This window comes from Hyposmocoma kahamanoa, unplaced genomic scaffold (genome assembly GCF_003589595.1).
Source record: "Hyposmocoma kahamanoa isolate Upper Pololo Valley unplaced genomic scaffold, ASM358959v1 63, whole genome shotgun sequence".
In the NCBI taxonomy this organism is placed as follows: Eukaryota; Metazoa; Arthropoda; class Insecta; order Lepidoptera; family Cosmopterigidae; genus Hyposmocoma; species Hyposmocoma kahamanoa.
Genome location: NW_020653851.1, coordinates 9293233 through 9318278, shown reverse-complemented (window position 1 = coordinate 9318278; position 25046 = coordinate 9293233). Strand labels below are relative to the sequence as shown.

Sequence of the window (25046 nt, the reverse complement as noted above, 5' to 3'; positions counted from 1 at the left end):
ATTACTACCTTGTCAAATAAACACTGTTATATCAAAAGCAGAGTTTAGAGAAAAATATAATTATACACACAAGTTGTGTTTATTATTCTGCGATGTTCTCAAATTGAGATAACTTTTATCAACGTCTTTATTTTTTATTTGCCTGTTATGCTACAAGATTATTTTGTTATCTAGTTTGACATATAAGCAGACCTATACAATTATATTCAACATAAGTCGTAAGAAACACCCGTATGGATTCGTGTTGGTTTTTTAAAAAATACGAGTCACCAAATCGTAGCTAAAGAAAGACAGAAATTTCTATCATAGGTATACTTTTTCGTAGCTTGCATAGTATTTCTCGGCTGTACAGCACATTGCAGTAATAACGCGTATCTGGCCTTAACACAATTTTAAGCTAAGTAATATGTTTTAAGTTAAATTGTGTGTGTATGTCCTAGCCAGTTTCGGCAACAGCGACTGCTATGGTTTAGAATTAGAGCTACGGTTGTTTGCTCTTTCATGTGCCCTTAGATGGCTACAGTAGCCAATCTTATTGGTAAATGTGGAAGGTTCAATATATTTTTAGTAACAGTAGAGCACCTTGTAAAAGAGTTCGTCTTACTTGCCTATTTTTGCCGCCAAGTAGTAATATAAGCATTCCGCTTTGTGACGGGTGCAATGGCAATGCCCCTTAGAACTTTGTGATTTAAAGCTCAGAGTGGCATTGCAACGGTTATAGACAGACGTATCGCTTACCACTCGGTGCACAACGTCCCGTCACTTGGTATCATAAAAGAAAGTATCAGAAAAACCAAGCGCAAATATAAGCAAAAGTAGTTCGCTTATAAAACAATGCTCTATAGCAGCTAAAAAACATTATTATCTAACCTACGTTACTGTAATCTTTACATACATCAAGGCCATTAGATAAAATTATGTTCTTGGTTACATTTAGCATTTATTTTTGTTAGTGCCAATTACACCAGTGCCCGAATTACTTTGTCACAGCTGTGTTTTTATTTATTTGTTCGATAACATGTCTGTACATAAAAATATTATATTTGGCCACCAAAACCTTGTCCTGCCGGTTCATATGAATTATGGAAAACACTTTCTTGAACAAATTATAGACTTTGAGGATAAAGTTGCTCTTGTAAGTCCTTTGTTTATAGTCTGCTTAAAATTGTTTGCAAAGATCGCTTAAGGACCTTTTCAAGGCGAGAATTAATGGCATTATTTACATGTGTATGCCATCGGCGACCTCATCATAGCTTTCCATCAGGTGAGATGGAGACTCCCACTGTGCCAGTCACCCTGCGACATACATAAGTTGACAAATCCCATGTGCCTGTCACTTTACCAGCACCTTTACCACTTCAAAACCGAAACGCATTAATGCTCACATTACTGCTCGGCGACAGAAATATGTAAAGTGGCAGTACTTTCCTAGGCAAACATTTTCACAAGGAGCTCTACTGCTACTAAATAATTTTGTGTGTTATTTGCTAACTTTACTTAGCTTCAATTAACGTATCAAAAACATTTTTTTTTTAATATGTAATTAGTTTCTTTGTAGATAAATGGAGTTACGGAACAACACATTACATACGCCGAATTGGCCCAGCAAATATTAAATGTCGCTGCGAGCTTGCAGCGTTTCTTAAAGAAAAATGAAGTGGTTGCTATCTGTAGCGAAAACAGAATTGAATTCATAGTTGCTGCAATTGCGGCGCTTTATATTGGTTCTGTGGTTACCTTCATTAATAGTGCTTATAGCAAAGGTAAGTATTTGTTTTTCCAAAAAAATGTTTCTGTGAAATATTTTTCAAGGTTGCCTGGAAGAGATTGCTATTTAGCAATAAGGCCGCTCGTTGTACCTGTCATTTTTACTTTTTTTGTATTTGTCCGTGTGCAATAAAGAATGTTTTCAAATTGTGGATTTTAATAATATTTTCAGATGAGCTCGTGCATGCTGTCAGTATTTCAAAACCAAGATTTGTGTTCTTGTCAGAGGACGCATACAACAAGCACGCCAAGAGTTTTCTCCACGTTAGATTTATCCGAAAGTACTGCGTTTTTGGTAACTCTCTTAACAAAGCAAGAACTTTATCTTTCACGGACCTAGCTAAGGAATTCGCTGATAGTAAATCCATAATACCCGCAGACTTCTACGGTAAATATTAGAATACACAGTATTAATATGTATACTATAACATTATTTACATATTATCCAAGGTATGGAACGATCTTCCTCCGCCTTTACGAGACTGTCTTATATTGTCATAACGTAATTTCCGTAAGAAATGCTTTAATTGGTTATTGTACAGACAAACCTTAGAGGTAGACGTTGTCGTGTAGTTGTATGTGGGTAGTGCTCTATGTGTAATATAATATATATATAGGTAACGATTCTTGTTTTGTGATAAGTATTTAATAATCTGCTTACACACACACTCATAGCTCCGCACTAGGGAAACCCTGTATCGCGGGTGCCATGGGCACACACATAGGTAGACAATCACAAATTACACCTAAACTCACGAGAGAAATAAATGTAGGTCATACAAATATTTCTCCCGGCCCGGGAATCGAACCCGGGACCTCTAGGTGGCAATCCGGCATGGTAACCGTTCGGCCACTGAGGCAGTTAATATCGTAGAACTTGAACTATGGTGTGTGTTAGTTCGTCTTCTTTTTTATGGACTTGCCAGGCTGTAACAGAAAATCAGCGGCGCTAAGACACTCTCGCCATTGTGCTGTTCTACAGACCTTTTTCTCTCACCACTATTGTTGTTAGTAAACACTGTTTATATTTATTTATTGTTTTGTATTGTATTTGTTTATATTGCGATAAATAAATTATTATTACTTATTGTAATAATACTCAAGAATTTAGTATGGGCCGGGCACTGGTATGGGCCGCTACTTGTGCAGACACACTTGCCCCATCCCTTCTCCAGCACACCAGCAAGACGGCGGGCTCCGCAGCTGAGCTGGCGTAAAGAATAAAGAGTAATAAGGACCTCGGCTCCGACTACCTATTTACAGCATTTGGAGTCGAAACCCTTGGCCAGTGGGGTCCCGGTGCCCTCCATCTGTACATAATTTTGTCCAAAAAATAATACTCCCTAGGAAACCCAAGGGTCAACAGCTATTTTGCCCAATGTATTAGCATAGCCATACTACAGGGGGAACGCCACCAGCATCTTGCCGCGGGGATGCAATTTTATTCATATAATTGAGTCCTAGTGTTAGTTTCTAGTATTTATGCTTTTATTGTACCTTACCTGTATACTTTTACTTATTGTGTAATAAATAGAATGTAGTTGTATTTCGCTGACAGATTTACCTAATTTATGAAGTTATTACCAGGGCTTATTATTAACGCAAGTTTTCAATCAACAGGCAGATCAGAAACAGCCATCATTCTCTATTCATCTGGTACTACAGGTTTACCTAAAGGAGCTAAAATCACACATGTTAACATGATTGTTACGTCACAACAACCAGAGTTAGTAAGTCCTTGGTTTCAGAAAATTTAATAAATTTTACGTAGTTGTTAAATCCTACATTTAGTTAGGAATACAGAAATATTTGTTTAACTTTTTAAAATAAGTTCCGATTTTATTCGAATCAGCTGCCAATTTTCATAATTGATTATTTAATATTTAAGTATATATTGGATAACATTTTTGCAGACCAACCTCGCGAAATTTAAGAACACTCATGGTCGCGCCGTGGTGTACTTGTATGGGATGGGATCTTACAACAAAATGCCTCTTTAATGGCAAAACTGTTGTTTTCCTTTCTAGATTCAATGAGCAATTATATTTAGAGGTTATTGAAAAATATAAGGTAAGATAATTGTTCCTTTAGCATTTTTTATTCACACTCACTACAGAGTGTGATGGAAAATACCAAATACAGAAGCAAGGAGAATATCGTAAATTAAATTATTTGTTTTTACAGGTTGGATTTCTCGTGATAGCTCCCCCTTTAGTAGTAATGTTGTGCAAGTCAACAATATTAAAGAACTTTGATGTGAGCTCGGTGAAAACGATGATAAGCGGTGGTGCACCCCTTGATGATAAGATAATCAATAAAGCAAAGCAGAGGTTTGAATTAAAAATATCGACTTTAAACAAAGATCAATGCAGTATTAGAAGTATAATGCAATAAATGTATATAATATGTGCGTGTAAGTACAAATAAGTACCTATTATCCTTATTTCAGATTCCCAAACCTGCGTATCGTTCTACAAGGATATGGCATGACTGAAGCTACGGGAGCCGTTACCACAGAAACGGAAACCATGAATAAGCAAGGCCGCAGTTGTGGAAAAATTATGCCTGGAATTGTCATCAAGGTACAAATTACACACATTTTACTTTAAAAAACCGTTCCAAATAGACAAAGAAAAGTATCGTAGATATATTAAAAGATTCGTTCGTAACAACTAAAGGTGAATTGAATATGAAACTTTGTATAGCGATCGCAAAAATTTAAGAACTTGATAACTAGAGACGAAATTTGAAAAACAAAATTCACTATTTTTAATTTAATAATAGTAAAACCATCACACTGATGTTTACATTTTTCTTCTAGGTGGTAGATTTAAAAACAAGACAACCTTTAGGGCCCAACCAACAAGGTGAAGTATGCGTGAAAGGATCAGCTCTGTTCAATGGCTATGTCTGCAAAAAGCAAGAGCTTGATGAAGATGGCTTTTATAGAACTGGCGATATTGCATATTATGACAAAGAAGGTTTCTTCTACGTAGTTGATAGATTGAAAGAACTCATCAAATACAAGGCTTGGCAGGTTAGTGGCTATGAATATTTGATAGCTAATAAAATTGCGTAACAAATGCTTCTGATGTTAGTATAGTCAATAGATTGAATTGAGCAAGACGGTTCGTAAGATTTCTATCAGTCTTTTAATTGGAAACAAATACGTTTGGATGACGGTGAATATTGTTACATAGTTAAGTCTTTGAAGTATCATTTTAGTTTGTTATTATTTCAGGTGGCACCTTCCGAACTCGAATCAGTGATACTTCAGCATCCAGCAATAAAAGATGTTGGTGTTGTTGGTATCCCTGACAAGGTGGCTGGTGAGGTACCGGTTGCATTTGCTGTGAAGAAAGGCATAGTCAGTGAAAAAGAACTTATGGATTTCGTCTCATCTAAGGTATGTTAATTTTTATTGCACAGAAGCAGCTGTTCAGAGTTATGCGGTAGATCAGGTTATAAATATTATATGACGAACGTCTATGGAGTGGAATTCCTTACGTACCTACATATTCCCTGAACGCTATAAGTTAGGCCTTTGCAACGCGGGGTGAATAGGCATTATTTAGGTTCGCTTGCTCCATTGTCGACCTAATCATCACTTGCTATCAGATGAGATGGAGGTCAAATGGGCACTTACTATGTCATTAACAAAAATATTACCGATGGCTCTTGAAAATTAAACTATTATACTAATATATATATAATACATATAACTATGTATATTTATTTTCTTTTTACTAAGAATCATGTGTGATTGTGAGACCTGTAAAGAGCCTGAAATCTTGATTCGTTTGAAAAACAACCATAACAACAACAACAATCGCGAAAATCTAAGAACTCTTATAGTTTGTTTACACCGCCACAACACAGCTTGTGTTTAACACAAGCAAACATTGTTCATATCATTGATATAAGCAGTAAGAAGTTTGTACAATAACTACATTTGTTTGTTTCATTTGCTAGGTATCACCATGGAAAAGACTAAGAGGGGGAGTAAGATTTATCGACGAGATCCCGAAGACTGGAAGCGGAAAGATTCTTCGAAAACAACTGCGCGCAATGCTTGAAATTGTTCCTACGAGCAAATTGTAATTCAACCTTTAGAAACTATGTAATTGATTCCTCAATAATATGCTAAGCCTTGAAATCAATACATTGATAAGTTTTACACTGTTTTATTAAAGTCCTAATGTTGATTCTCGATTTCAAGTTCGTTTTGATGATGACGTATTTTTGAAACATAATCAGACCGCTGCTTAAATGATATATAGCTTGTTTAGTAATCGCTAAACCTCATATTACTGAATTTCTGTAATGCAATAAACAACTTTTGTTTTACTTTTGGGAATACGCTCAATTTTTATATTATTTCGCATATAAATCGAAAAACATAGAATGGAGGTTTGAATGAGAAGTAAAAATATCCGAGATTTTAACGTCCTAAGAAAATATTTAGATAAAAATGTTAGGACTCCGTGAACCGAAAGAAGTGAATGCATAAAAGGGTCAGATGATTATGACAGCTATGTCAGAAAACTCGGAAAGAATCGTTTCTTTGTGTGCACTTGAGGACTGGTTTTACCAAACGCGCAATAATGCGTACTACGGCAAAGCAGACTTCGCTTTGTAGAATAGATTGGATGAGCTTATCAAATACAAATATTGGAAGGTTAGTGTCGTCATGAATATTTCATGGCCAATGAATTACATAACCAATGCTTTTGATGTTGCTGTTTGTATTGTCAATAAATTTGATTGTGCAAGAATGAAGATCTAATAAAATTGTTATAGATTTGTATCAGGCGTTAGCATTGAAATAATATATCTGAAAGGGAAATAAAAATGTCTATGTGCATATCACATGCGATTGCGAATTATAGGAAAGCAATTACCCACATAGACATGTGAGCTTAAAAGATTTTCATTGTAAATTTTCTTAGAAATAACCTGGAATGAGACGCGATATGAGACATCTAGATAAGATAAACTACATAATATATTATGTCTATCTTATGATTTAGAGAAAATAGGAAGAAATAAAATTTGGCTTTAACAAAGAGATAAATGTACATTTAAGAGGTGAACTAATATCTGCTACAAGTTTACATAAACCAAGAACTTGTGTCTGCTACTCTAAGGCTTGATTCACATCGCGGAGACGCTACGCGACGCGGCGCGGGCTTGCATTCAAGCGAGCAATGCAAGATAAACTTTATCCTCAACAAAATAAGGCAACATTTCATTAAACAAACAAATGAAAACGAAGATGCAGTAAGCGACGGCGGGCTGCAGAGAGCTGCGGTAGGCCCACTTTATAAAATGCAATATACTATAGAACATATTCTCCACTAAATAAGGTGTACATTTCTTCAAACAACAGAGAAAAGCAGCGCTGCGTCACCTACGGTAGGTTACGGTTGGCGACGTCGGTAACCGTAGGCGACTTGTTCCGCCTTCAGCAATGCAAAGTGTAAATTAGCTTCTCAACAATAAGGTATATTTCTTTGAAAGGCATATTGCGTGGTAGATGCAATGTAGTATAGAATTTCATATTTACTAAACAAAGTCGATATTTCTTTCTTTTCTTTTTTGGATATTATTTCTCAAAAAGCAGCGCTGCGTCGCGCTGCGCCGCCAACGGTCGCCGACGCGGCTCGGTTTTTCTCTTTTGATAGAAGCAATATATACTTTATTCTGTAGATAATATGTTCTATATTATAATGCATATTATAAAATGCTCCCGGCGCAGCTCGACGTCTCCCACGGCCGCTTGCTGCCGCCTCTACTGTGGTCGTGTTTAAGCAATTTGTAGATTATATGTACATGCAAATAATATTGCGTGGGTGAGAAAGTCCCGGGTTTCATTACCGGTAGAACCAATTTCGAAAATGTACTTGTGTAAAGTGTTTTTGGCCTAGGTGTTTTGGGTAGTGCCGCGGAGCGAACTTTGTAGCTCTTGGTTCCGGGTTCGACTCCCGGTAGAACCAATTTTGAAATGAACTTTTTCTAAAGTGTTTTTGGCCGCCTAAGTATTTTGGGTAGTGCCGCGGAGCGAACTTCGTAGTCTTATATTCCGGGTTCAACTCCCAGTCAAACCAATTTGAAAATGAACTTTTCTAAAGTGGTTTTGGCCTTGGTGTTCTGGGTTGTTCTGGGTTGTTCTGGGTAACTCTTGGTTCCGGGTTCGATTCCCGGTAGAACCAATGTTGAAATGAACTTTTTCTGAAGTGTCTTTGTGGCCGTCTAGGTATTTTGGGTAGTGCCGCGGAGCGAACTTCGTAGTCTTATGTTCCGGGTTCGACTCCCGGTAGAACCAATTTAAAAAATGAACTTTGCTAAAGTGGTTTTGGCCTAGGTATTCTGGGCAATACCGCGAAGTGAATTCCGTAGCTCCTGGTTCCAGGTTCGATTCCCGGAGAACCAATAATAATAACCCTTTTAATTGCATCGTTGTAAAACGATGAAACAAAAAATCGTTCATTATCAAATAAACAAAAAATAAAATTTTAATAAAGGCAACATAGCTTTATGGAGTGTATGTCACGGGGATATTTATCACATATTGCATGCGATATGCTGTCATACTACGCATGCTGTTTCTTTTTATTGTTTCTGTTTATTTCGTTTGTCGCGCTCAATTTTTACGTTGATAAAATTACCGTGCAGTACCGACAAAATGTTTTAAAATCCGCTGTGACCATGTTTGACACTGCAATATTGTTTCGCGGCCATTGATTGAGGCGCGCGCTGTGCGTCAAAAATGTGACGTCACGGTGCTCGCCATATTCGCTATAGTGAAAAATAAAAATTGCAGCTTTATCAATTTAATTTGATAGCTAATTGCGGCGTCATGCTACGGGCTATCGACTTTGTTTATAATAGTTTATTTTATGTATAATATTATATACTTAGACTTGTCAACTATACATCTCAGGATCACAAGTGCAGTGCAGCTCTTCAGGTGTTTGCGACTTAATGCAGCTGTCATGCCATGGGCGTGTCGCTTTCCACCAAGCTTGTCCATCCCGCCATATCATATCATTAAAAAGAATAGAAGAAGAGAGAATCATGTCAATAACTGGCAAGTGTCCGATGAAGTTTCCTTTTTGGACAAGACTTGAAAAAATTTAGTATACAGTTAAGTACCAAGTTCAGTAATAGGAGTAGTAGATCGGTTCAGAGTTGCAGGAGAAGGTGTTACCAGAGAGGCTGCTGGATGGATACATCACAAACAGTTACGTAGAAGAAAGAACTAGCATCGAACTTTCCATCGTCGGTCACATCGTCGCTTAACATCAGGTAAGATTGTGGCCAAGCGTGTGTCTATTATACATTAAAAAAAACTACACGTTGCCACTCTGCATGTACGCTTACTACAGCTCGTCTAAGTCGAAGTAACTTCTAGCACACATTGATTAATAGCTACACTCTATTGGAAGATTGGGAGATATTTTTTACTACCCTGATATTCAATTATTTTTTGAAATTACTCCTCAAGTTTGTTATAATTATTAATGCAAAGATCAAACACAAAGAAATATTCCTCCTCATACCTAAATTAACCTCGCCATACCGTGGTTAAAGCTCTCTCAACTGAGCTACGGAACGAACCAGCAGACCTTACAAATTTTTCTATATGCAGATCTTTATTTTTGGTTTAAAAGATTTTTTTTTGGCGCAGCTCCATCTGTGAGAAATCTATGAGTTTTTTTTTTCAGGACAATATTTCAACAGATAGGCACATTCATGTATACATACTCGTACTAGTAATTAGAAGACGGCCCAATACATAAACCGCACGATAAAAAACACCGCTTGATTGCGTGGCTACACGATACAGTCATTATTTGATAACTGTTTTTTTGTTCAGACACATATCTTCGCAGGATTTGCGGAAGTCTTGATTTTTTTTAGAGAACAATTACTTTAGTAAGTCAGTATGTATAAACATTGTAATTATTATAATAAATCTACATGTTTTAAATAAAACTGAAAATGCCTATATAAATTTTATTCATCATCTGAATTTTATATGCATTGAAATCTATGAATCCCGGGTTTTTTTATCATCACGAAATGGATATGTCCAAACCAATAACTTGGTCCATGGTCCATACTAAAAAAACGTTCAAACTTTACGTAAATAACACAATACTAAATGTATTACTTTATCAGATAAGTCGAATAGTTCATTAGGGTTCCATAAACTATTTCATTATAATGTATATTTTTCATTAATTATCTTTTATCTTACGTAACAAGTGGGAATTAACTGTAAATCTACAATTTTGGTGCCAAAATGTAAAAAATCTTATACATCCCCAGCAATCGTAGGTCAGTGCGATAATCTAATTAATAGTTAATGCCACTCTCACGCTATAAATATAATGTAGTTGTGTATTAATTTGAGTGAATCATCATATATCGTATTAAGGAATACATATTGTACACGCTTTTAGCACTGTAAAATAAGACCAGGTAGGGCAACTCCCGTTTGTTGGCACATCAATCTACAGTTCGTTTGGAGCATAGGGTAGTCACATTATTATTTTAGTTGTCGCTACAGGTTATAAACATAATTTGAAAATATTAAGGTATTCATCAGTGTTTTCGTGCTATATTGAAATGAAGAGAAAAGAAAAACATAATAATAATAATATAATAAATATGCCAGGCGACCACGCTTAATACCTAAATTAAGGAATTCAATGTACTATGAGTACCAGAGCAACGAAATTTACCCGGGGCATCATCCAGGACACCCAATTCAGAACCTATTTAGAATAGTTCGTTTCGGGAACTTTTCATCTTATACCCATCGTGCTAACCACCGAACTACCAAAGTCGTCAAATAAACAAATAAATAAAAAATATGTAACTTACTTCACATGTTTAGTAGGTACCGAGAAGAGCGACAATACTGAATTTGAGGCGTTCTTGTTCTACCAATAAAAACACAACAATAAACACGTTTAATTGATGTCATTTTTCATTAATTATTTTCATTTTTAAGACATCGAACGAACGCTTAAGTACTATTGTGAATGGAGCATGCGACGACCCGCGCTATGCAACGCCACTGCAACGCAAGTGCACTCACCACGAGATTATGCGAATGCGTGCATTTCTTTATAAAAAAATAAGTGCGCATTTGACCTCCATCTCACTTGATGGAAAGTGACGATGAGGTCGAGGATGTAGTATGCACAAATAAATAATGCCTATTCACTCTCGCCTTCAAAAGGTCCAAGTTATAGCGTTCGGGGAACAAGTCTGCAGGCAGGGAAAAACCACTCCCTAGCCGCTCGCCATCCAAATGTGGAAGCGAAACGCTTCGTGCGTATCCGGGGAATATCCGCAACATAGGGATGGAACCCCTTCCCACATCTTTATCTCCCGATGATGGAAAGGGGAAGGCGGAATCAATATATGCAATAACATCGCACACTCTCCGTGATATATCCTGTAGAACACCGATAAGCTGGTAACTCTACGGCGGTGTTCAAGGCTCTGCAGCTTCGCCTCTACTAATTCCGAGTCACCTATAAGCCAATTATCACGCTTGTCTATTGAATCCAAGGTGGCCAGTTGGTATTTAGCAGAGCCATCCCATAAGTGGCAGCAGTACTCCATACACGACAGGACTTGTGCTTGGTACAGCAGAAGCAACTGTCCCGTTGTGAAATAACGCCTCGCCTCGGAAAGGATGGATTCAATGTATCTGCCGAAGTTCAGATTGGACGACAGGTCCGTTACAAGTAAGTGAAGACGGTCGGCTATCGGTATGGATATATCACGAAAAGTCGGAGTCAGGTGAAAGGAACTCCGCTTAGTGGAGAAAAGATACGCCTGCGTTTTGGTAGCATTAAATTTGACAAGATTGGCATCGCTCCAATCGAAGACTACCGTAAGTGTCAAATTCAAACGACTAACCATGGACTCTCGACAAGACTGGATTTCTTCTCCACTGACCCTTGCGTCATTACACGACGCGCGGTGGGCGTGCATACAAGACACGCTGCAATTTTTGTATAGAGTTACCCTACTGGGACTTATTCTACAACGTTGTTTATAAAATTGCCGGCCACTGAACAGCAATACCGTTCCACCTTTGCGATTTATAAATTTAATTTTGCATACCGAATGTTAACATTGACCAAATATGACCACCAATACAAACAACTGTTATTGGTCATATCAGGATGACATGCAAGCATGACAAGCAATAAACGGCCCAAGTCTATCTACAACTTAAACTATAGAAATATAACATTACGGAACCAAAGCTACGCACTGGACGAATTTATTTTCAACGGCTAACAAATTATTATCATTCTTCTACGAGATTGCGTATGGTAAAGACAAACTAACTCTTTAAACAAAATGAAAATTAAAGACAATATTCTTTACGGAAATCAAGACATAGTCATACCTTCTCATATGAATTATGGAAAATTTATTTTGGACAAGTTTCGACGATTCAAAGACAAAATTGCTTTGGTAAGTAACACTTATTTTTAAGACATTGTACTAAGATTATAGTTAATTAATTATGTATGTTACATCTAAGATTGATGGCGTTACTGAGGAGAAGATTACATACGAAGATATGGCTCAACAGATATTGGATGTAGCACAATCACTTAATAGACTTGGTGTGAAAAAAGGGGAAGTTGTAGCTATTTATAGTGAGAACCGAATTGAATTCATAGTGACAATCTATGCTATTATTTACATAGGAGCAATTGTAACTTTTATTAACAATGGTTATAGCAAAGGTAACTAAAACAACTACTACATGTCTCTTACATAATCATCTTATTTCACTTCTCACCTTGAATACCTTCATCTATCACCTCAAAGTCGTAGTAATCTATGTAGTTTCATCGATTTCACGCGGCGAATTTTAACAGCGCGTCTTCAGCGATTCCGTTGCAATGCAGACAATAATCGTCTACCTTTACACACATGCGCGATGTACGTTTTTAGTGATTGAACATAAGTTTGCATCGATGTAATCACGCATTTGCATCGATGCAATCGCGCATTTGCATAGATGCAACAGCGCGTTACACATACGCGCGTTTGTATCACTGCTAAATATCGCTGTGTGTAACCGCTCTTATCCTTACTCACCCTTCTTTTCTTTGACTATCCCCGGTGATGTTTTACTGAAATTGTGTCGCATAAAGGTAATCCGTCACTTTCTTATACGAGTATTCTCTTAGTATTTATTATACTTCCTTTTTCTTAACGTGTGCTAACTTTCCCTCATTTGTCGCCCAATTAAACCAACTTATTCCCTTCATTCTTCTTGTCTATATTAAGTAACTAATAATAATAATACTAATGATAAATTTTTAGATGAAATTCTACACACAACGAACATATCTAAACCGAGGTACGTGTTTTTTTCTCCAAGCACCTATGTGAAAGGTCGGGACATATTCAAAAATCTGAACTGTATTTCCAAATTCTTTATTTTTGACGGTGAAATGGAAAAAGACACGATAAGTTTTAAGGAACTTGTAGGATCCAAAGTTGATGCAGAAACTAGCACACCTGAAGTAGTCGATGGTAAGTAATTACATGTATAACTACATCATTATCATATAAAAGAAACCATATTAATCATATAAACTTTCTACAAGTAGTGCTGCTCAATATGTAACTAGTTACATTCATACTATAGGTAAGCATTTCTAATATCAATATGTAACTAGTTACATTCATACTATAGGTAAGCATTTCTATAAAGTTTTTGAGCATAACGTATCAGGTATCATATTAAAATCATTTATACACAATAAACACATCTAGAAGTAATATTACTTTTACTATAGGCATTGTCAGTTTTATGACACATTATATGTATATTTTTTAGGGATAATATTATTTGATCCTCAAAGATATAATTGATCTATTGTAAATGTGCACTTTTTTAAATAAACGATTTTTTTTACATTTGATATATATATTAATTGTTCCATCTATATTAGTTGATCTACAGATAAATTATAAATGAACTGCATTCAAGGTAACACTATCACTATGTTTAAGTATACTGAATTAAAATTTGGTTTTCAAAAATAATATTCCATCCTCTTTTTATTATAGGTCTTTTACTTTAACGATTGATGACATTTATAACCAATATAATATCTTGATGTTGATCTCCCAATGAATCTTGGGTGCTTGGTGGCGCTCTTCATTCAGTAGGTTAGGTTAGGTTTGTATATGAATAAGCAGCACGAACCGAGCGAGCGAAACGAACTTTTTGAATGAGTTTACTTAGTTTTAAAAATAAGTATATAGATTTTATTTTTATTGCATTTGTCTTAGTTTTGAAGCCCAACATAAAACTATCAAAGTTAATTTATACAAATCAAACATTTATTGCGTAGCCCAGAATAGATTAAAATATCCATTGATTTAATTTAGTTTGTCTCAGAGAAAGAGGATCAATCATTAAAAAGATGACCGTTTTGATTTTTTTGCCTACTGCTTTTGCAATTTTAAAATGATCATATGAATACATGCCTATTTTTTAATACGACATGATACGCTGTACATGCTGTGTTGTGTTGGTGGCAAAGACTTGGGCTGCAACCACACCAATTACTCAAAGTAGGGAATCCCCTGTACTATGATTACCAGATCTAACAAATGATTTAACTTAACTTAACAAATTGATTCTTTGTTATTCTATATTGAAGTCAATGTAAATAATCCAACTTTGGCTAAATATGATTTTCTGTCTATGTTATGTATATAAATGAGTAAAAAACAGGAAAATCGTATTAAATGAACATTTTATACTTCTCAATTAATAAATCAAATGACTAAACAAAGGCAGTTGTTATGTAACGGAAACACGTCACTATTAATATATGAAATGAGGTACCACCTGAACGACATTAAAACTGACAAGGTTATCTGCATTTTATAGAAACTATTCAATAACTGATAACAATGGACACAATATTTTTATGAAAGATGCAAGATCATCCTTACAATGATAAGAAAATGATAATTATTATTATTCGAAAAGCACTTTTTAACTCTATATATATAAATAAACAACAATGTGTATAATTCAGTGATTGTATAGAATACCTCGTCATTCTATACAATGCCGGGTTTCTTTAAGCAATGTATAAAATAGGAAATGAAACTATTTTTCCGGATTTAAATCGCGTATTGATTTTTTTTTCAAACAAATCAACGTTTCGGGCCTTTTCCCGGTCCCATGGCCTCGGTTACCTGAGGTGGTAAAGTCATCAATCAGTTGTCTAATATCAAAGCAAGCTACTCTATTTTTCAATATAGTTACAAAAATTATTAATTAAATACTTTATTTTGAATTTTACAAAGAGCATTCCAATTTACTTCTATTATTTTAATCTAATAGCATTTATTTGTATGTGTAACAATCGCGTAAACCTAAGAACTAGAAATGTATAAAATAGTTAACGTTTTCCAAATGTTATGCACATTGCCTAGACATTATATGTAAATTCTAGGTTTGTATAGAATGCCAGCGGTAGATTTGGAAAAGTATTAAATGAAAGACAAAATAATCAATTTTGTAATACTTGTTTACGTTTCCGAACTGCTTTGGCCTTCCATTCTGTGGGTTGAAATTAGGTCAGTATATGAAAAAGCTAGCGATATTGTGTAGAAATACCTTATTTTATTCATTGAGTGACTGGTTTAGGCATTATATAGAATACCGAATTACATACATTATCAATAATATATTACGCTAAAAAACCATCTATCTCTAACCATTGGACCCATGTTTTTTTACATATATATTTCTTTGCGAATAATCAAATTATTATACATGACGTTTCTGAGTACATATGTACAAATTATATTTAGTTTAACTCTCGCAAATTGGTGTTTAACGACTTTAACGGAGTGGCTATCGTAAAATTTATTTAGCGTAATTTTATTACCTGCTATTTCTCCGCTCATTGCAGAAACCACTTTTCCAGGTTAGTTAATAATAAATTATTTTTATTAAATAGCACTTAAGAGCCATTCTAAACATATTTTATGATTTTTGTAGGCAACGTGCATACAGCTATAATAACATATTCGTCGGGAACAACAGGATTACCAAAAGGTGTAAAGTGGACACATCTTAATATGATAGTTTCTGCTTCACAACCCATGTAAGGACTATTCGCTACATTTACTTGCAAATATCTTCTATCAGTATTCCTTTTCCAGATAAAAGTCGAAAACGTTATAGGTGTGTGATAACTAGTTAGTTGGACTAAATGATCGCAGGGTCTATAGAAAATGTTTTTATTGATGAAGAAATGACGAATAACATTTTTTTATGATATCATGTACCAAGTACCAGGACGAACCTGGTGGTTTTTACACAGGGATGACTCCTACCTTTTCGGTACGTGAATTTGCCCGAATTCGACCCCCTTGTTTACACCGAGTGGACTGCCGCCTTCGCCGAAATCACAAAATTATCAATACGAGTTTACGGACGTCTGCCGTCAAGCAGTAATGTGAGCATTACTGCGTTCCAGTTTTGCAGGATAAGGTTGCTGGGTACCTGGTTACTTGTTGGTTACCTTTGGGTAGATCTATGGTTCATGGTTAAATTACAGGCACATGGAACTTGTCAACTTATGTCTCACAGTGAAGGGGGCAGTGGTTGTTCTAGGTAGGTAGGTAGGTAGGTAGGTAGTCTCCGGCCCCCAGTACGGGCATCGTGGTGACGCCGACATGTTACAACTTATTTGGCCTACCATCCGTCCTTGCTAAAGGCGACCGAGTCACCCGACAGTGTTTAGTGATTATACCTATACTCTAACCAAATTCGATGAAGAATAAATGTTAACAAACAAAAAAACATATGATTTAAAACATAGTATTTGCACCTCAGATTGTTTCACGGTTACCACAATTTCAATATTCTTCCCCCAAATTCGATCAGGCTATTGATAATAGCAATGTTTCTTTTTTTTTATAATAACGCAACACTCAACATAGCCCAGCACTAGGGAAACCCTGTGTCGCGGGTGCTATGGACACACACATAGACAGCCACAAATGTTGAAGTCATATCGGTGAATTTTATTAAATAAACGTTTAAAATCACCTAAAAATAACATGAAAATTATCATTAGTTAATTTATTTATAAAAATGTGTCATCCTGGATCTAGAATATTCCTGTCGACCTAGTGTAAATGCGCCCTAACAGTTGCAGCGCCATTCAGAGCTTGAAATCGCAAAAATCTATGTCTATCACTCCGAAATATAAAATTGATAATCCCATGTACCTGTACTTTCACCAGCACCCTTCAAAACCTATTACTAACATGATACTCATATTACGGTTTGGTGGCAGAAATAAGTATGGTAGCAGTACTTCCCTTCACGAACTCTTTCACAAGCTGCTACTAGAATAATATCATGGCCTGGTCAAGATTATAAGTGACTTTATTTCTACACATAAATAGCACCTAAAATATACCTATCTAAATTCCATTTTTAATATGTTAAATTATAGAAATAAAATCTTCTTACAGACCATCAGAGCGGGATTTAATATATCTAACTGTAGCCCCGTGGTCCAACACAGTCGGGTACATTAACACAAGAGCGATTCTTGTATATGGAAGAACTATAGTATTTATGTCAAGATTCAACGAACGCTTGTATCTTCAGTGCATCGAAAAATTTAAAGCAAGTCCCTTCACTCACGTTTTGACTTTCTTAAGATAATTGACTTGATGAGAGCAAGTTTTGAAAATATTTTACTTCAAGAACAACGTAGCATGTTACGTTAAGGTTTCGATACATATTGTACGTTTAACGGCCTTTAGCTTCATTTTTTTTATAACATCAAGTGACAGGACGAACAAATCGTGCGCCTGATGGTAAGCTACACGCCTGTCAATAACAGTTACAGTGGCATTCAGAGCTTTAAATTGCAAAGATCTGAAGGGCACTACCACTGTGCCTGTCACCCTGAGACATAAGTTGATAAGTTCCATGTGCTTGCATTTCACCGGCACCCTTACCCTTCAAAACCGGAACACAGTAACGCTGACATTACTGATTGGCAGCAGAAATAGGTATGGTGACAGTACTACCCTGGACGATCTCTTTCACAAGGAGCTCTACTGCTACTTGATTGATGATTGATTATAATAGCGTACCCGGAAACACATTCCATTAAACAGTTTGGTTTTCTTAGTTAAAAAAAAATCTAAAATTGCCGGTCCTGTGGAATATTAGAAGATGCAAATCACTTGTTACTAGAATGTGTCCTGTACGACCAACATAGGGTAGCGTTGTTGAGAGACCCGCAGATTACTGTTAATCTACCGTCGGAACATCCGAAGGTGCTATAAATTATTATACACTGGGCAACTTCCATACGAAAAAAGGCAAAAAGTCTGTTACCATTTGTTGAATCGGCTCTTTAACAGCGCCGTCCAGACATATAAGCTAGTTTAGGCTACACTGGTACTGACGTATGCATTGTATGAAAGTTTCTAAATAAATAAAGATTGAAAAAGTACTCAGTACATTGATGTAAAGGCCTCACACCAAGGTTAAAGAATCTGGATTATAAACAAATGTGTATATAAATAAGTTGTTAACAGAATTCATACCATTCGCAGACATAACATACGGTATCTAGACGTTATTGGTTTAAAGCACTTATATGAAAATTTCAATATACAGGTGAACTACTTGATGGCAGTGCCTACCTTGGTAGTGATCTTGAGCAAATCGACTATTTTAAAAGATTTCGATGTCAATTCTGTTGAGATAATTTACTCTGGTGGTGCACCTCTTGATCCAAAAGTAGTAGATGAAGGCAAACATAGGTAAGGCTTATCAACTCGAATGTTTGTAAATTACAGGTATGTCTAGTTTAAAACGTGTCACAATAATTCTTGATTAATTATGTAATCGTTACCTATTCCGAATTCATAACATTCGTGATGAAACCTTTTCATTGCTGTGTTCTGTACCAACCTTGTTTATTTAATATAATAACATATACGTAAATACTACGTGTAGAGCTTTTTTGTTATTACAAAGTTACACCATCGGGTGGGCATTGGAAGAGTTATTTAATATACTAAGTCAATATCGGACTAGTACTAATTGTTATAACTCTCACAAATCACAGATTTACAAATCTAAAATGGGTATTGCAAGGTTACGGAATGACAGAAGCGTCAGGAAAAATATCGGAAGAGGATGAAGAATTTAATAAGCTTGGCAGTGTCGGCAGAGTACAGTCTGGACTTATTTTAAAGGTAAGTAAGGTATCGCGAAGTTTGAACTTTTATTTTGTGTCCTTTACATTTCAATATCAATCCATTTATATGTACCACTGCTGTACACGAGCCTCCTCTCAGGTGAAGATTTAGGCCATATTCTGCCACGCTGAGCCCATTCGGGTTGGTGACTTTATTCTTGTTTATTTAACTGCTTCCGTAGCAGAATAGTTACCATCCATACCGGTCTGCCACGCAGAGGTCCCAGGTTCGATTCCCGGGCCGGAAGAAATATTTGTGTGGCCTACATTTATTTCTCTCGTGAGTTTGGGTGTAATTTGTTGTTGTGTAGCCGCCAGACCCAAATAAGGATCTCGACGAGCTCGTAAAATTAAAGATGATTTAAGTTGACTGTAATATATTGCCAATGGGTTACTGGTTTACAGGAGTAGTGCCATTAGTCGCTAAACAGTGGTGGTTTCTTATGGAAGTACATTTCAAAAGTGAACGTCCTTTTTGACCTTTGTTAGTTCGTATAAAAATTTCGTTAAATTGTGGTAGGGATGAAATAACTTGTATGTGGTGTTAGTTGATTGGTTCAAGATATTACCCCCGGCCTACGCAATGTGCCCTTAACGAGAGCGTATAGTTACTGCTTTGAAATATCGAGTTCTTAGATTTTCGCGATTGTTAAACAAATATACGCGATTTAAATCCGGAAAAATAGTTTCATTTCCTACTGCTTTGAAAGTTATAATAAATTTTACTACAAAAATTCCGTTGTGTTCGCAACAGGTTGTCTATGTGTGTGTCATGGCACACAGGGTTTCCATGGTGCGGGGCTATGTTGAGTGTGTGCGTTATCATTGTTATACTATTATTATTTGTGTTCCATAATGTAAATTACAGATGTTTTATATAAATATTCAACTATAGACCCTGGAAAGGGCACAGCAAATAGTAGAAGAGAGGACTAGTCTCATCAGTATTAAATTGTTATATTTACTTAATATGCAATTAGATATCTACCAATAGTTTTATATAATTTAATGTAATGTTGTTATATGTATGTATTTTTCTACTGTAACTAAAAGTAAATAAAAAAAGTATGTCTATTATCAACTAATTAACAAACTCAAGTACCTACCTAGAATCTATCTCCTAAAAACTCTTTTACATTTTTAATTTATAAGCTTTAATTTATAAGAAATTTTTTTAAGTTTAAAAAAATGTTCAATTTTTATATTTTCTGGAAGTTTGTTGTATATTTCTATTATACAACAAAAATAATGGTGTGTGGTATGGGCTAGAAAAATATTATTAGCATATTTAATTTAGAAGATGGTAATATTAATCTGTTTCTATTACGAAATGCATTATGCAATGCAATTAGCAGCAGTAGAGCTCCTAGTGAAAGAGTTCGTCCAGAGGAGCACTGCCACCTTGACTATTTTTGCCGCCAAGCAATAATGTCAGCATTACCGTGCTCCGGTTTTGAAGGGTAAGGGTACTGGTGAAATTATAGGCACATGGAACTTGTCAACTTATGTTTCGGGGTGACGGGCGCAGTGGCAGTGCCCCTCAAATCTTTACTATTTAAAGCTCTCGAGTGGCACTGCAACTGTTATGGATAGGCGTGTAGCTTACCATCAGACGCATGACTTGTTCGTTCCGTCACTTAATATTATTTAAAAAAATTTGATTGGTGTGTGTTTACGATTTTGATATAGGTTTTTGATAGTTTCGTACAAGTCTACAAATTTCTAGTTTTTTTTAATAGCACTAGAGAAACCCTGTGTCGCGGGTGCCATGGACGCACGCATAGACAACTACATGTGACCAGTAAGGTAACCATTCAGCCACGAAGGCAGTATCCAGAAACAAGGAGAGTCAGGATTTTATGTTTGATAAATTGGGGCTTACAACTATTTGTTTAGGTGAACTTAGGATTTTCCGAGGGTTGTGAACCTTCTTCGACGTGCCGGTTTCATCACGATATTTTCCTTCACCGAAAATTTCAAATTAAATTTCTTTCTTTATGTATTTTTTTCTTTTTTATAATATCAAATGCGGAACGAACAAGTCGTGCGCCTGATGGTAAGCTACACGCCTGTCCATAACAGTTACAGTGCCACTCAGAGCTTTAAATCACAAAGATCTAAGGGGCACTGCCACTACGCCGGTCAGCCTGAGACATAACTTGACAAATCTCATGTGCCTGTAATTTCTTCAGCACCCTTACCCTTCAATACCGGAACTCGGTAATGCTGACATTACTACTGCTTGGCAGAAGAAATAGGTAAGGTGGCAGTACTTCCATGGATGTACTCTTTCACAAGTAGCTCTACTGCTACTATTTTCTACTCCAATTTTCTATGAGCTGCAACATTACAAATATTCACTTGTGACTTAGGTCATATTTAACGGTAAATACATTATTAATTAAATGACAACCAGTATAAGCCCGCTGAAATCCAGTAGGTTCAAATTTTAAAATAACTTCTCAATTTTTATTTCAGATAGTAGATGTAGAAACTCGAAAAATTCTAAGTCCTAACCAGCAAGGCGAAATATGCTTGAAAGGACCAGCTTTATTTGGTGGATACATTGGGAAAAAATCAACTGAAGACTACGACGACGAAGGATATTACAAAAGTGGAGACGTTGGTTACTATGATGAGAAAGGTTTTTTATTTATAGTCGATAGAATGAAGGAACTTATTAAATACAAAACCTGGCAAGTAAGTAAGAAACAATGTATAATGTGAGTACCATAAATAACTAATTCTTATAATTTAAACTAGCCTGTAACAGAAATGTATGTTTTCATGTTACCCCTTCATGCAATTATACAGTAAAAAAAATAACGTTTGTTAATAATTATTAAATACAAAGATCGAACACAAAGAAAAGAAAGTTACTTCAACCCTACAGGACTCGAACCGGGGACCATGGGATTCCGTCTCCATTGCTCTTCCAATTAAGCATACAGGTCGAGTTATCAAGTCGATAAAGTTCACACAGAATCTGTTACAATCTTTGCGTTTCAGCTTTCGGCTTTTGGCGCCGTAAGCGACATCTGCAAGAGATTTTATGAACCTTCTCACTCAGCTGGTAAGTTTCCAGTTACCACAACATGTATTATTGATTTGTTTTTTATTTTGTGAATTAACTCCACTACTTTGCTGTAATTGTTAAATACAAAGATCGAACACAAAGAAAAATTCCTGCGACCCGACAGAACTCGAACCTGCTACAATCTCTCAGAGATAGCGGCAAATTTTCTTTGTGTTCAATCTTTGTATTTAATAATTATGGCAAACTAGTGGAGTCATTTTACAAATAAAAAAAAACAGTAATAAACGATTGTTAATCTTATTATTTATACAAAGATCCAACAAACACCAATAAAAATTCCTTCGATCCTACTGGATTCGAATCACCGTCTGTCGTCTCAACGTGACAATAAGAATAAAAAATAGTAGAACATTTTCATAAAAATAGATGAATATCGTAGTAGTAAAATAAACTTATTGCAATGAATATAGCGACATCTCTGTGATTCTTTTGGTAGGTGTAAAGGTATCTGGCTGAGTGAAGTACTTTCATAAATTCTCACAGGTGGCGCTACGACAAAAAACCTTTAAAACGTTTTGGCATTGGGTTTTAAAAAACGTTTAACCCAATACCAAGACCTGCAGCAAGCACATAGAAACAATCGCAAGATCTGCTGAATGGATCCGTAGCTCAGTTGGCAGAGCGGTAGCCACGTTGAGGCAACAGACGCAGCGTTCTAATCCATTTGTATCGAAAGAATGTCACTTGGTGGTTGTTCGAACTTTGTATCAATAATAATGACAAACTAGTCGAGTATTTTCACAAACACTATATGAATATCGTGGTAGTAAAAACAACATGATATTCAATAAACATAGTTTTTGTTAATCTTTTGAAATTAATTTTAAAAAGTAAACTGCATATGTTTTCAAAGGTCTCACCATCAGAGCTGGAAGCAATATTACTCCAACATCCAGCAGTTAAAGACGCAGGAGTAATAGGAATACCAGACACACTTACTGGCGAAATTCCTACAGCTTTTATCGTCAAGCAAGTAGGTGCTAGCGTTATGGAAAATGATGTTGTAGAATTCGTAAAATCTAAGGTGAGATTATTCCTAATATCAAAATAGTGCCTTGTGAGGAGGCAATCAGTATACGAAGGAAAGCATATCATAAAAATAAACTGTAACGCGAGGTTGTAATCTTCAGGTATCACCATGGAAACAACTACGAGGGGGAGTAAGATTCGTTCAAGAAATACCAAAGAATCCAAGCGGTAAAATTATGCGGAGAAAACTAAGAGAATTGTTTGATAAAACTCCGAATAGCAAGCTTTAGAGAAGATTAAAAATAGAAAAGTCGAAGACCGCTAATGTGTCCAACGAAAATCAATTACATAAAAAGCCAGCAAGACCAGAGAAAAGGCAAAAACCAACTTTCCGAAGTGATAATTTATTCAATTAGCACAGCAAGTGTAAATACTACACAAAAGTGTACGCTTGTCTCTACAACTTGCAATGATGTCATTCGAAGCACTTAGCCAGATATAATAACTAGATTCTGTTATAATAGTTCCATAGATGCATTCATTGGAGTTGTGCTTTCTGTAACTAACTCCATATTATTATTTATTATCATTTGTTATAAAATGTAAATTATTAAAGAGACATTCTAATATACTTAGGACAGTAATGTTACTTAGCCATAACTTATGTGTATTATTTCAAAAATGTTTCACTAACCAAATCAGATTAACACAAAATAAACTTAAATGTTGTAGCTAATTATTACTCCTTCCTCAAATTCCATTGCTCTAATTTGTAATTAAATTACAAAAGACATCAGAATTAACATAAAATGGTTATAAGGCAGCTATATTTGCATTAAAATCGAGGAATATTCAAAGTATGCACCTAATATGTATATAGACCACAAGTGTTTGGAATTTTAACGCCCAATCGAGTAAATTGCATAGTTGTAATTATACCCACGTATATAACCACGTTCCGACCTCCGCCCACGCGACGGCCGATGGCGTTCACAGACCACTCCGCCTTTGGCGTCAGTAATGACACTGCAAATAGCCTATTTAGAAATTTTAGTATTGTCCACTGACATTTGGAAATTCACTTTATTCCTATTACCGCTTTCGTGTTTAAATTAAATTCTTATCTACAAAAGACATAATGGCTCAAAACACCTTATTTTGCCGTTGCACTACTCATATTTAATACATTGTTTACTAAATTATTAAAGGTTGTCCTCGAAAACGTTAAGGCGTTAATGGACGGACATGCCCTATTAAAGTTACAAGTAGTAAAAGCAGTAAGGCCTTATTAGCATGATTCATTAATGTACCTTTTATTAAGTTGACGGACTAATGGGACATAAATTAAACACATAATGGAGTGCTCCAGTAATAGCCTAGTGGGATATGCACATTCTTAAGTTACAAGTTGCAGAACAACATGCAATAATTCAAATGACTGTAAAAAAGCTTTAAAACTTGTTTATCTAGTGGACACAAACGCCGACGCCTTGTGGCGGCAAAAATTTACCTTTCAAAGCGGCATTCACTCTATCCAAATCATAAAGCGACAGAGGTAGAGGCTCGTTCAACAGCCGTAGTCGCGGCTTGCTGTCGCCAGGAAACTTCTCATGCAAACCATCACTCAAAAATATACCCGATGAATGTCTATACAGTTTATAAGCACATTTGTTCGACCTAAGCCAATCTACAAACACAATCGCCCCATTTAAAGTTCGAACGTCGCCGCCAGCAAACACGTGGGTCTTCAACTCCTCCACATCTCCTTTCATAACTAGCCGTAAGTATAGTTTGTACAGCATAAACACTTTTACGTTAGGCTTAGTACCACGCTTTATCTTCCTCACGCTCAAGACGCGGGCTGTGAAAATGTATTTGGATTCAGACACAGC

At 35.9% G+C, this 25046-nt stretch overlaps 2 protein-coding genes across 2 annotated transcripts; both read left to right on the top strand.

Annotated features, from left to right (window-relative positions):
- Nucleotides 1-957: 957 nt before the first annotated feature.
- LOC113229948 (4-coumarate--CoA ligase 1-like) lies at nt 958-5868 on the top strand. The gene is made up of 10 exons (XM_026463641.1): nt 958-1135; nt 1559-1763; nt 1940-2155; nt 3388-3493; nt 3681-3837; nt 3952-4097; nt 4217-4349; nt 4589-4804; nt 5009-5173; nt 5740-5868. Exons 1-10 carry the CDS (start codon nt 1019-1021, stop codon nt 5866-5868), a joined length of 1590 nt encoding a protein of 529 aa, XP_026319426.1. The 5' UTR covers nt 958-1018.
- Nucleotides 5869-12159: 6291 nt separating this feature from the next.
- LOC113229946 (4-coumarate--CoA ligase 1-like) lies at nt 12160-23511 on the top strand. The gene is made up of 10 exons (XM_026463636.1): nt 12160-12276; nt 12347-12554; nt 13141-13353; nt 15851-15956; nt 17338-17494; nt 18503-18648; nt 18957-19086; nt 21567-21788; nt 23039-23209; nt 23316-23511. Exons 1-10 carry the CDS (start codon nt 12160-12162, stop codon nt 23442-23444), a joined length of 1599 nt encoding a protein of 532 aa, XP_026319421.1. The 3' UTR covers nt 23445-23511.
- Nucleotides 23512-25046: the final 1535 nt, after the last annotated feature.

Coding starts and splice junctions, on each gene's coding strand:
- LOC113229948 (XM_026463641.1), top strand. CDS start 1,019: ATGTCTGTACATAAAAATATTATATTTGGCCACCAAAACCTTGTCCTG. Junction 1,764..1,939: donor TAATAGTGCTTATAGCAAAG/GTAAGTATTTGT, acceptor TAATATTTTCAG/ATGAGCTCGTGCATGCTGTC. Junction 3,838..3,951: donor AGGTTATTGAAAAATATAAG/GTAAGATAATTG, acceptor TTGTTTTTACAG/GTTGGATTTCTCGTGATAGC.
- LOC113229946 (XM_026463636.1), top strand. CDS start 12,160: ATGAAAATTAAAGACAATATTCTTTACGGAAATCAAGACATAGTCATA. Junction 12,277..12,346: donor TCAAAGACAAAATTGCTTTG/GTAAGTAACACT, acceptor GTTACATCTAAG/ATTGATGGCGTTACTGAGGA. Junction 19,087..21,566: donor AGTCTGGACTTATTTTAAAG/GTAAGTAAGGTA, acceptor TTTTTATTTCAG/ATAGTAGATGTAGAAACTCG.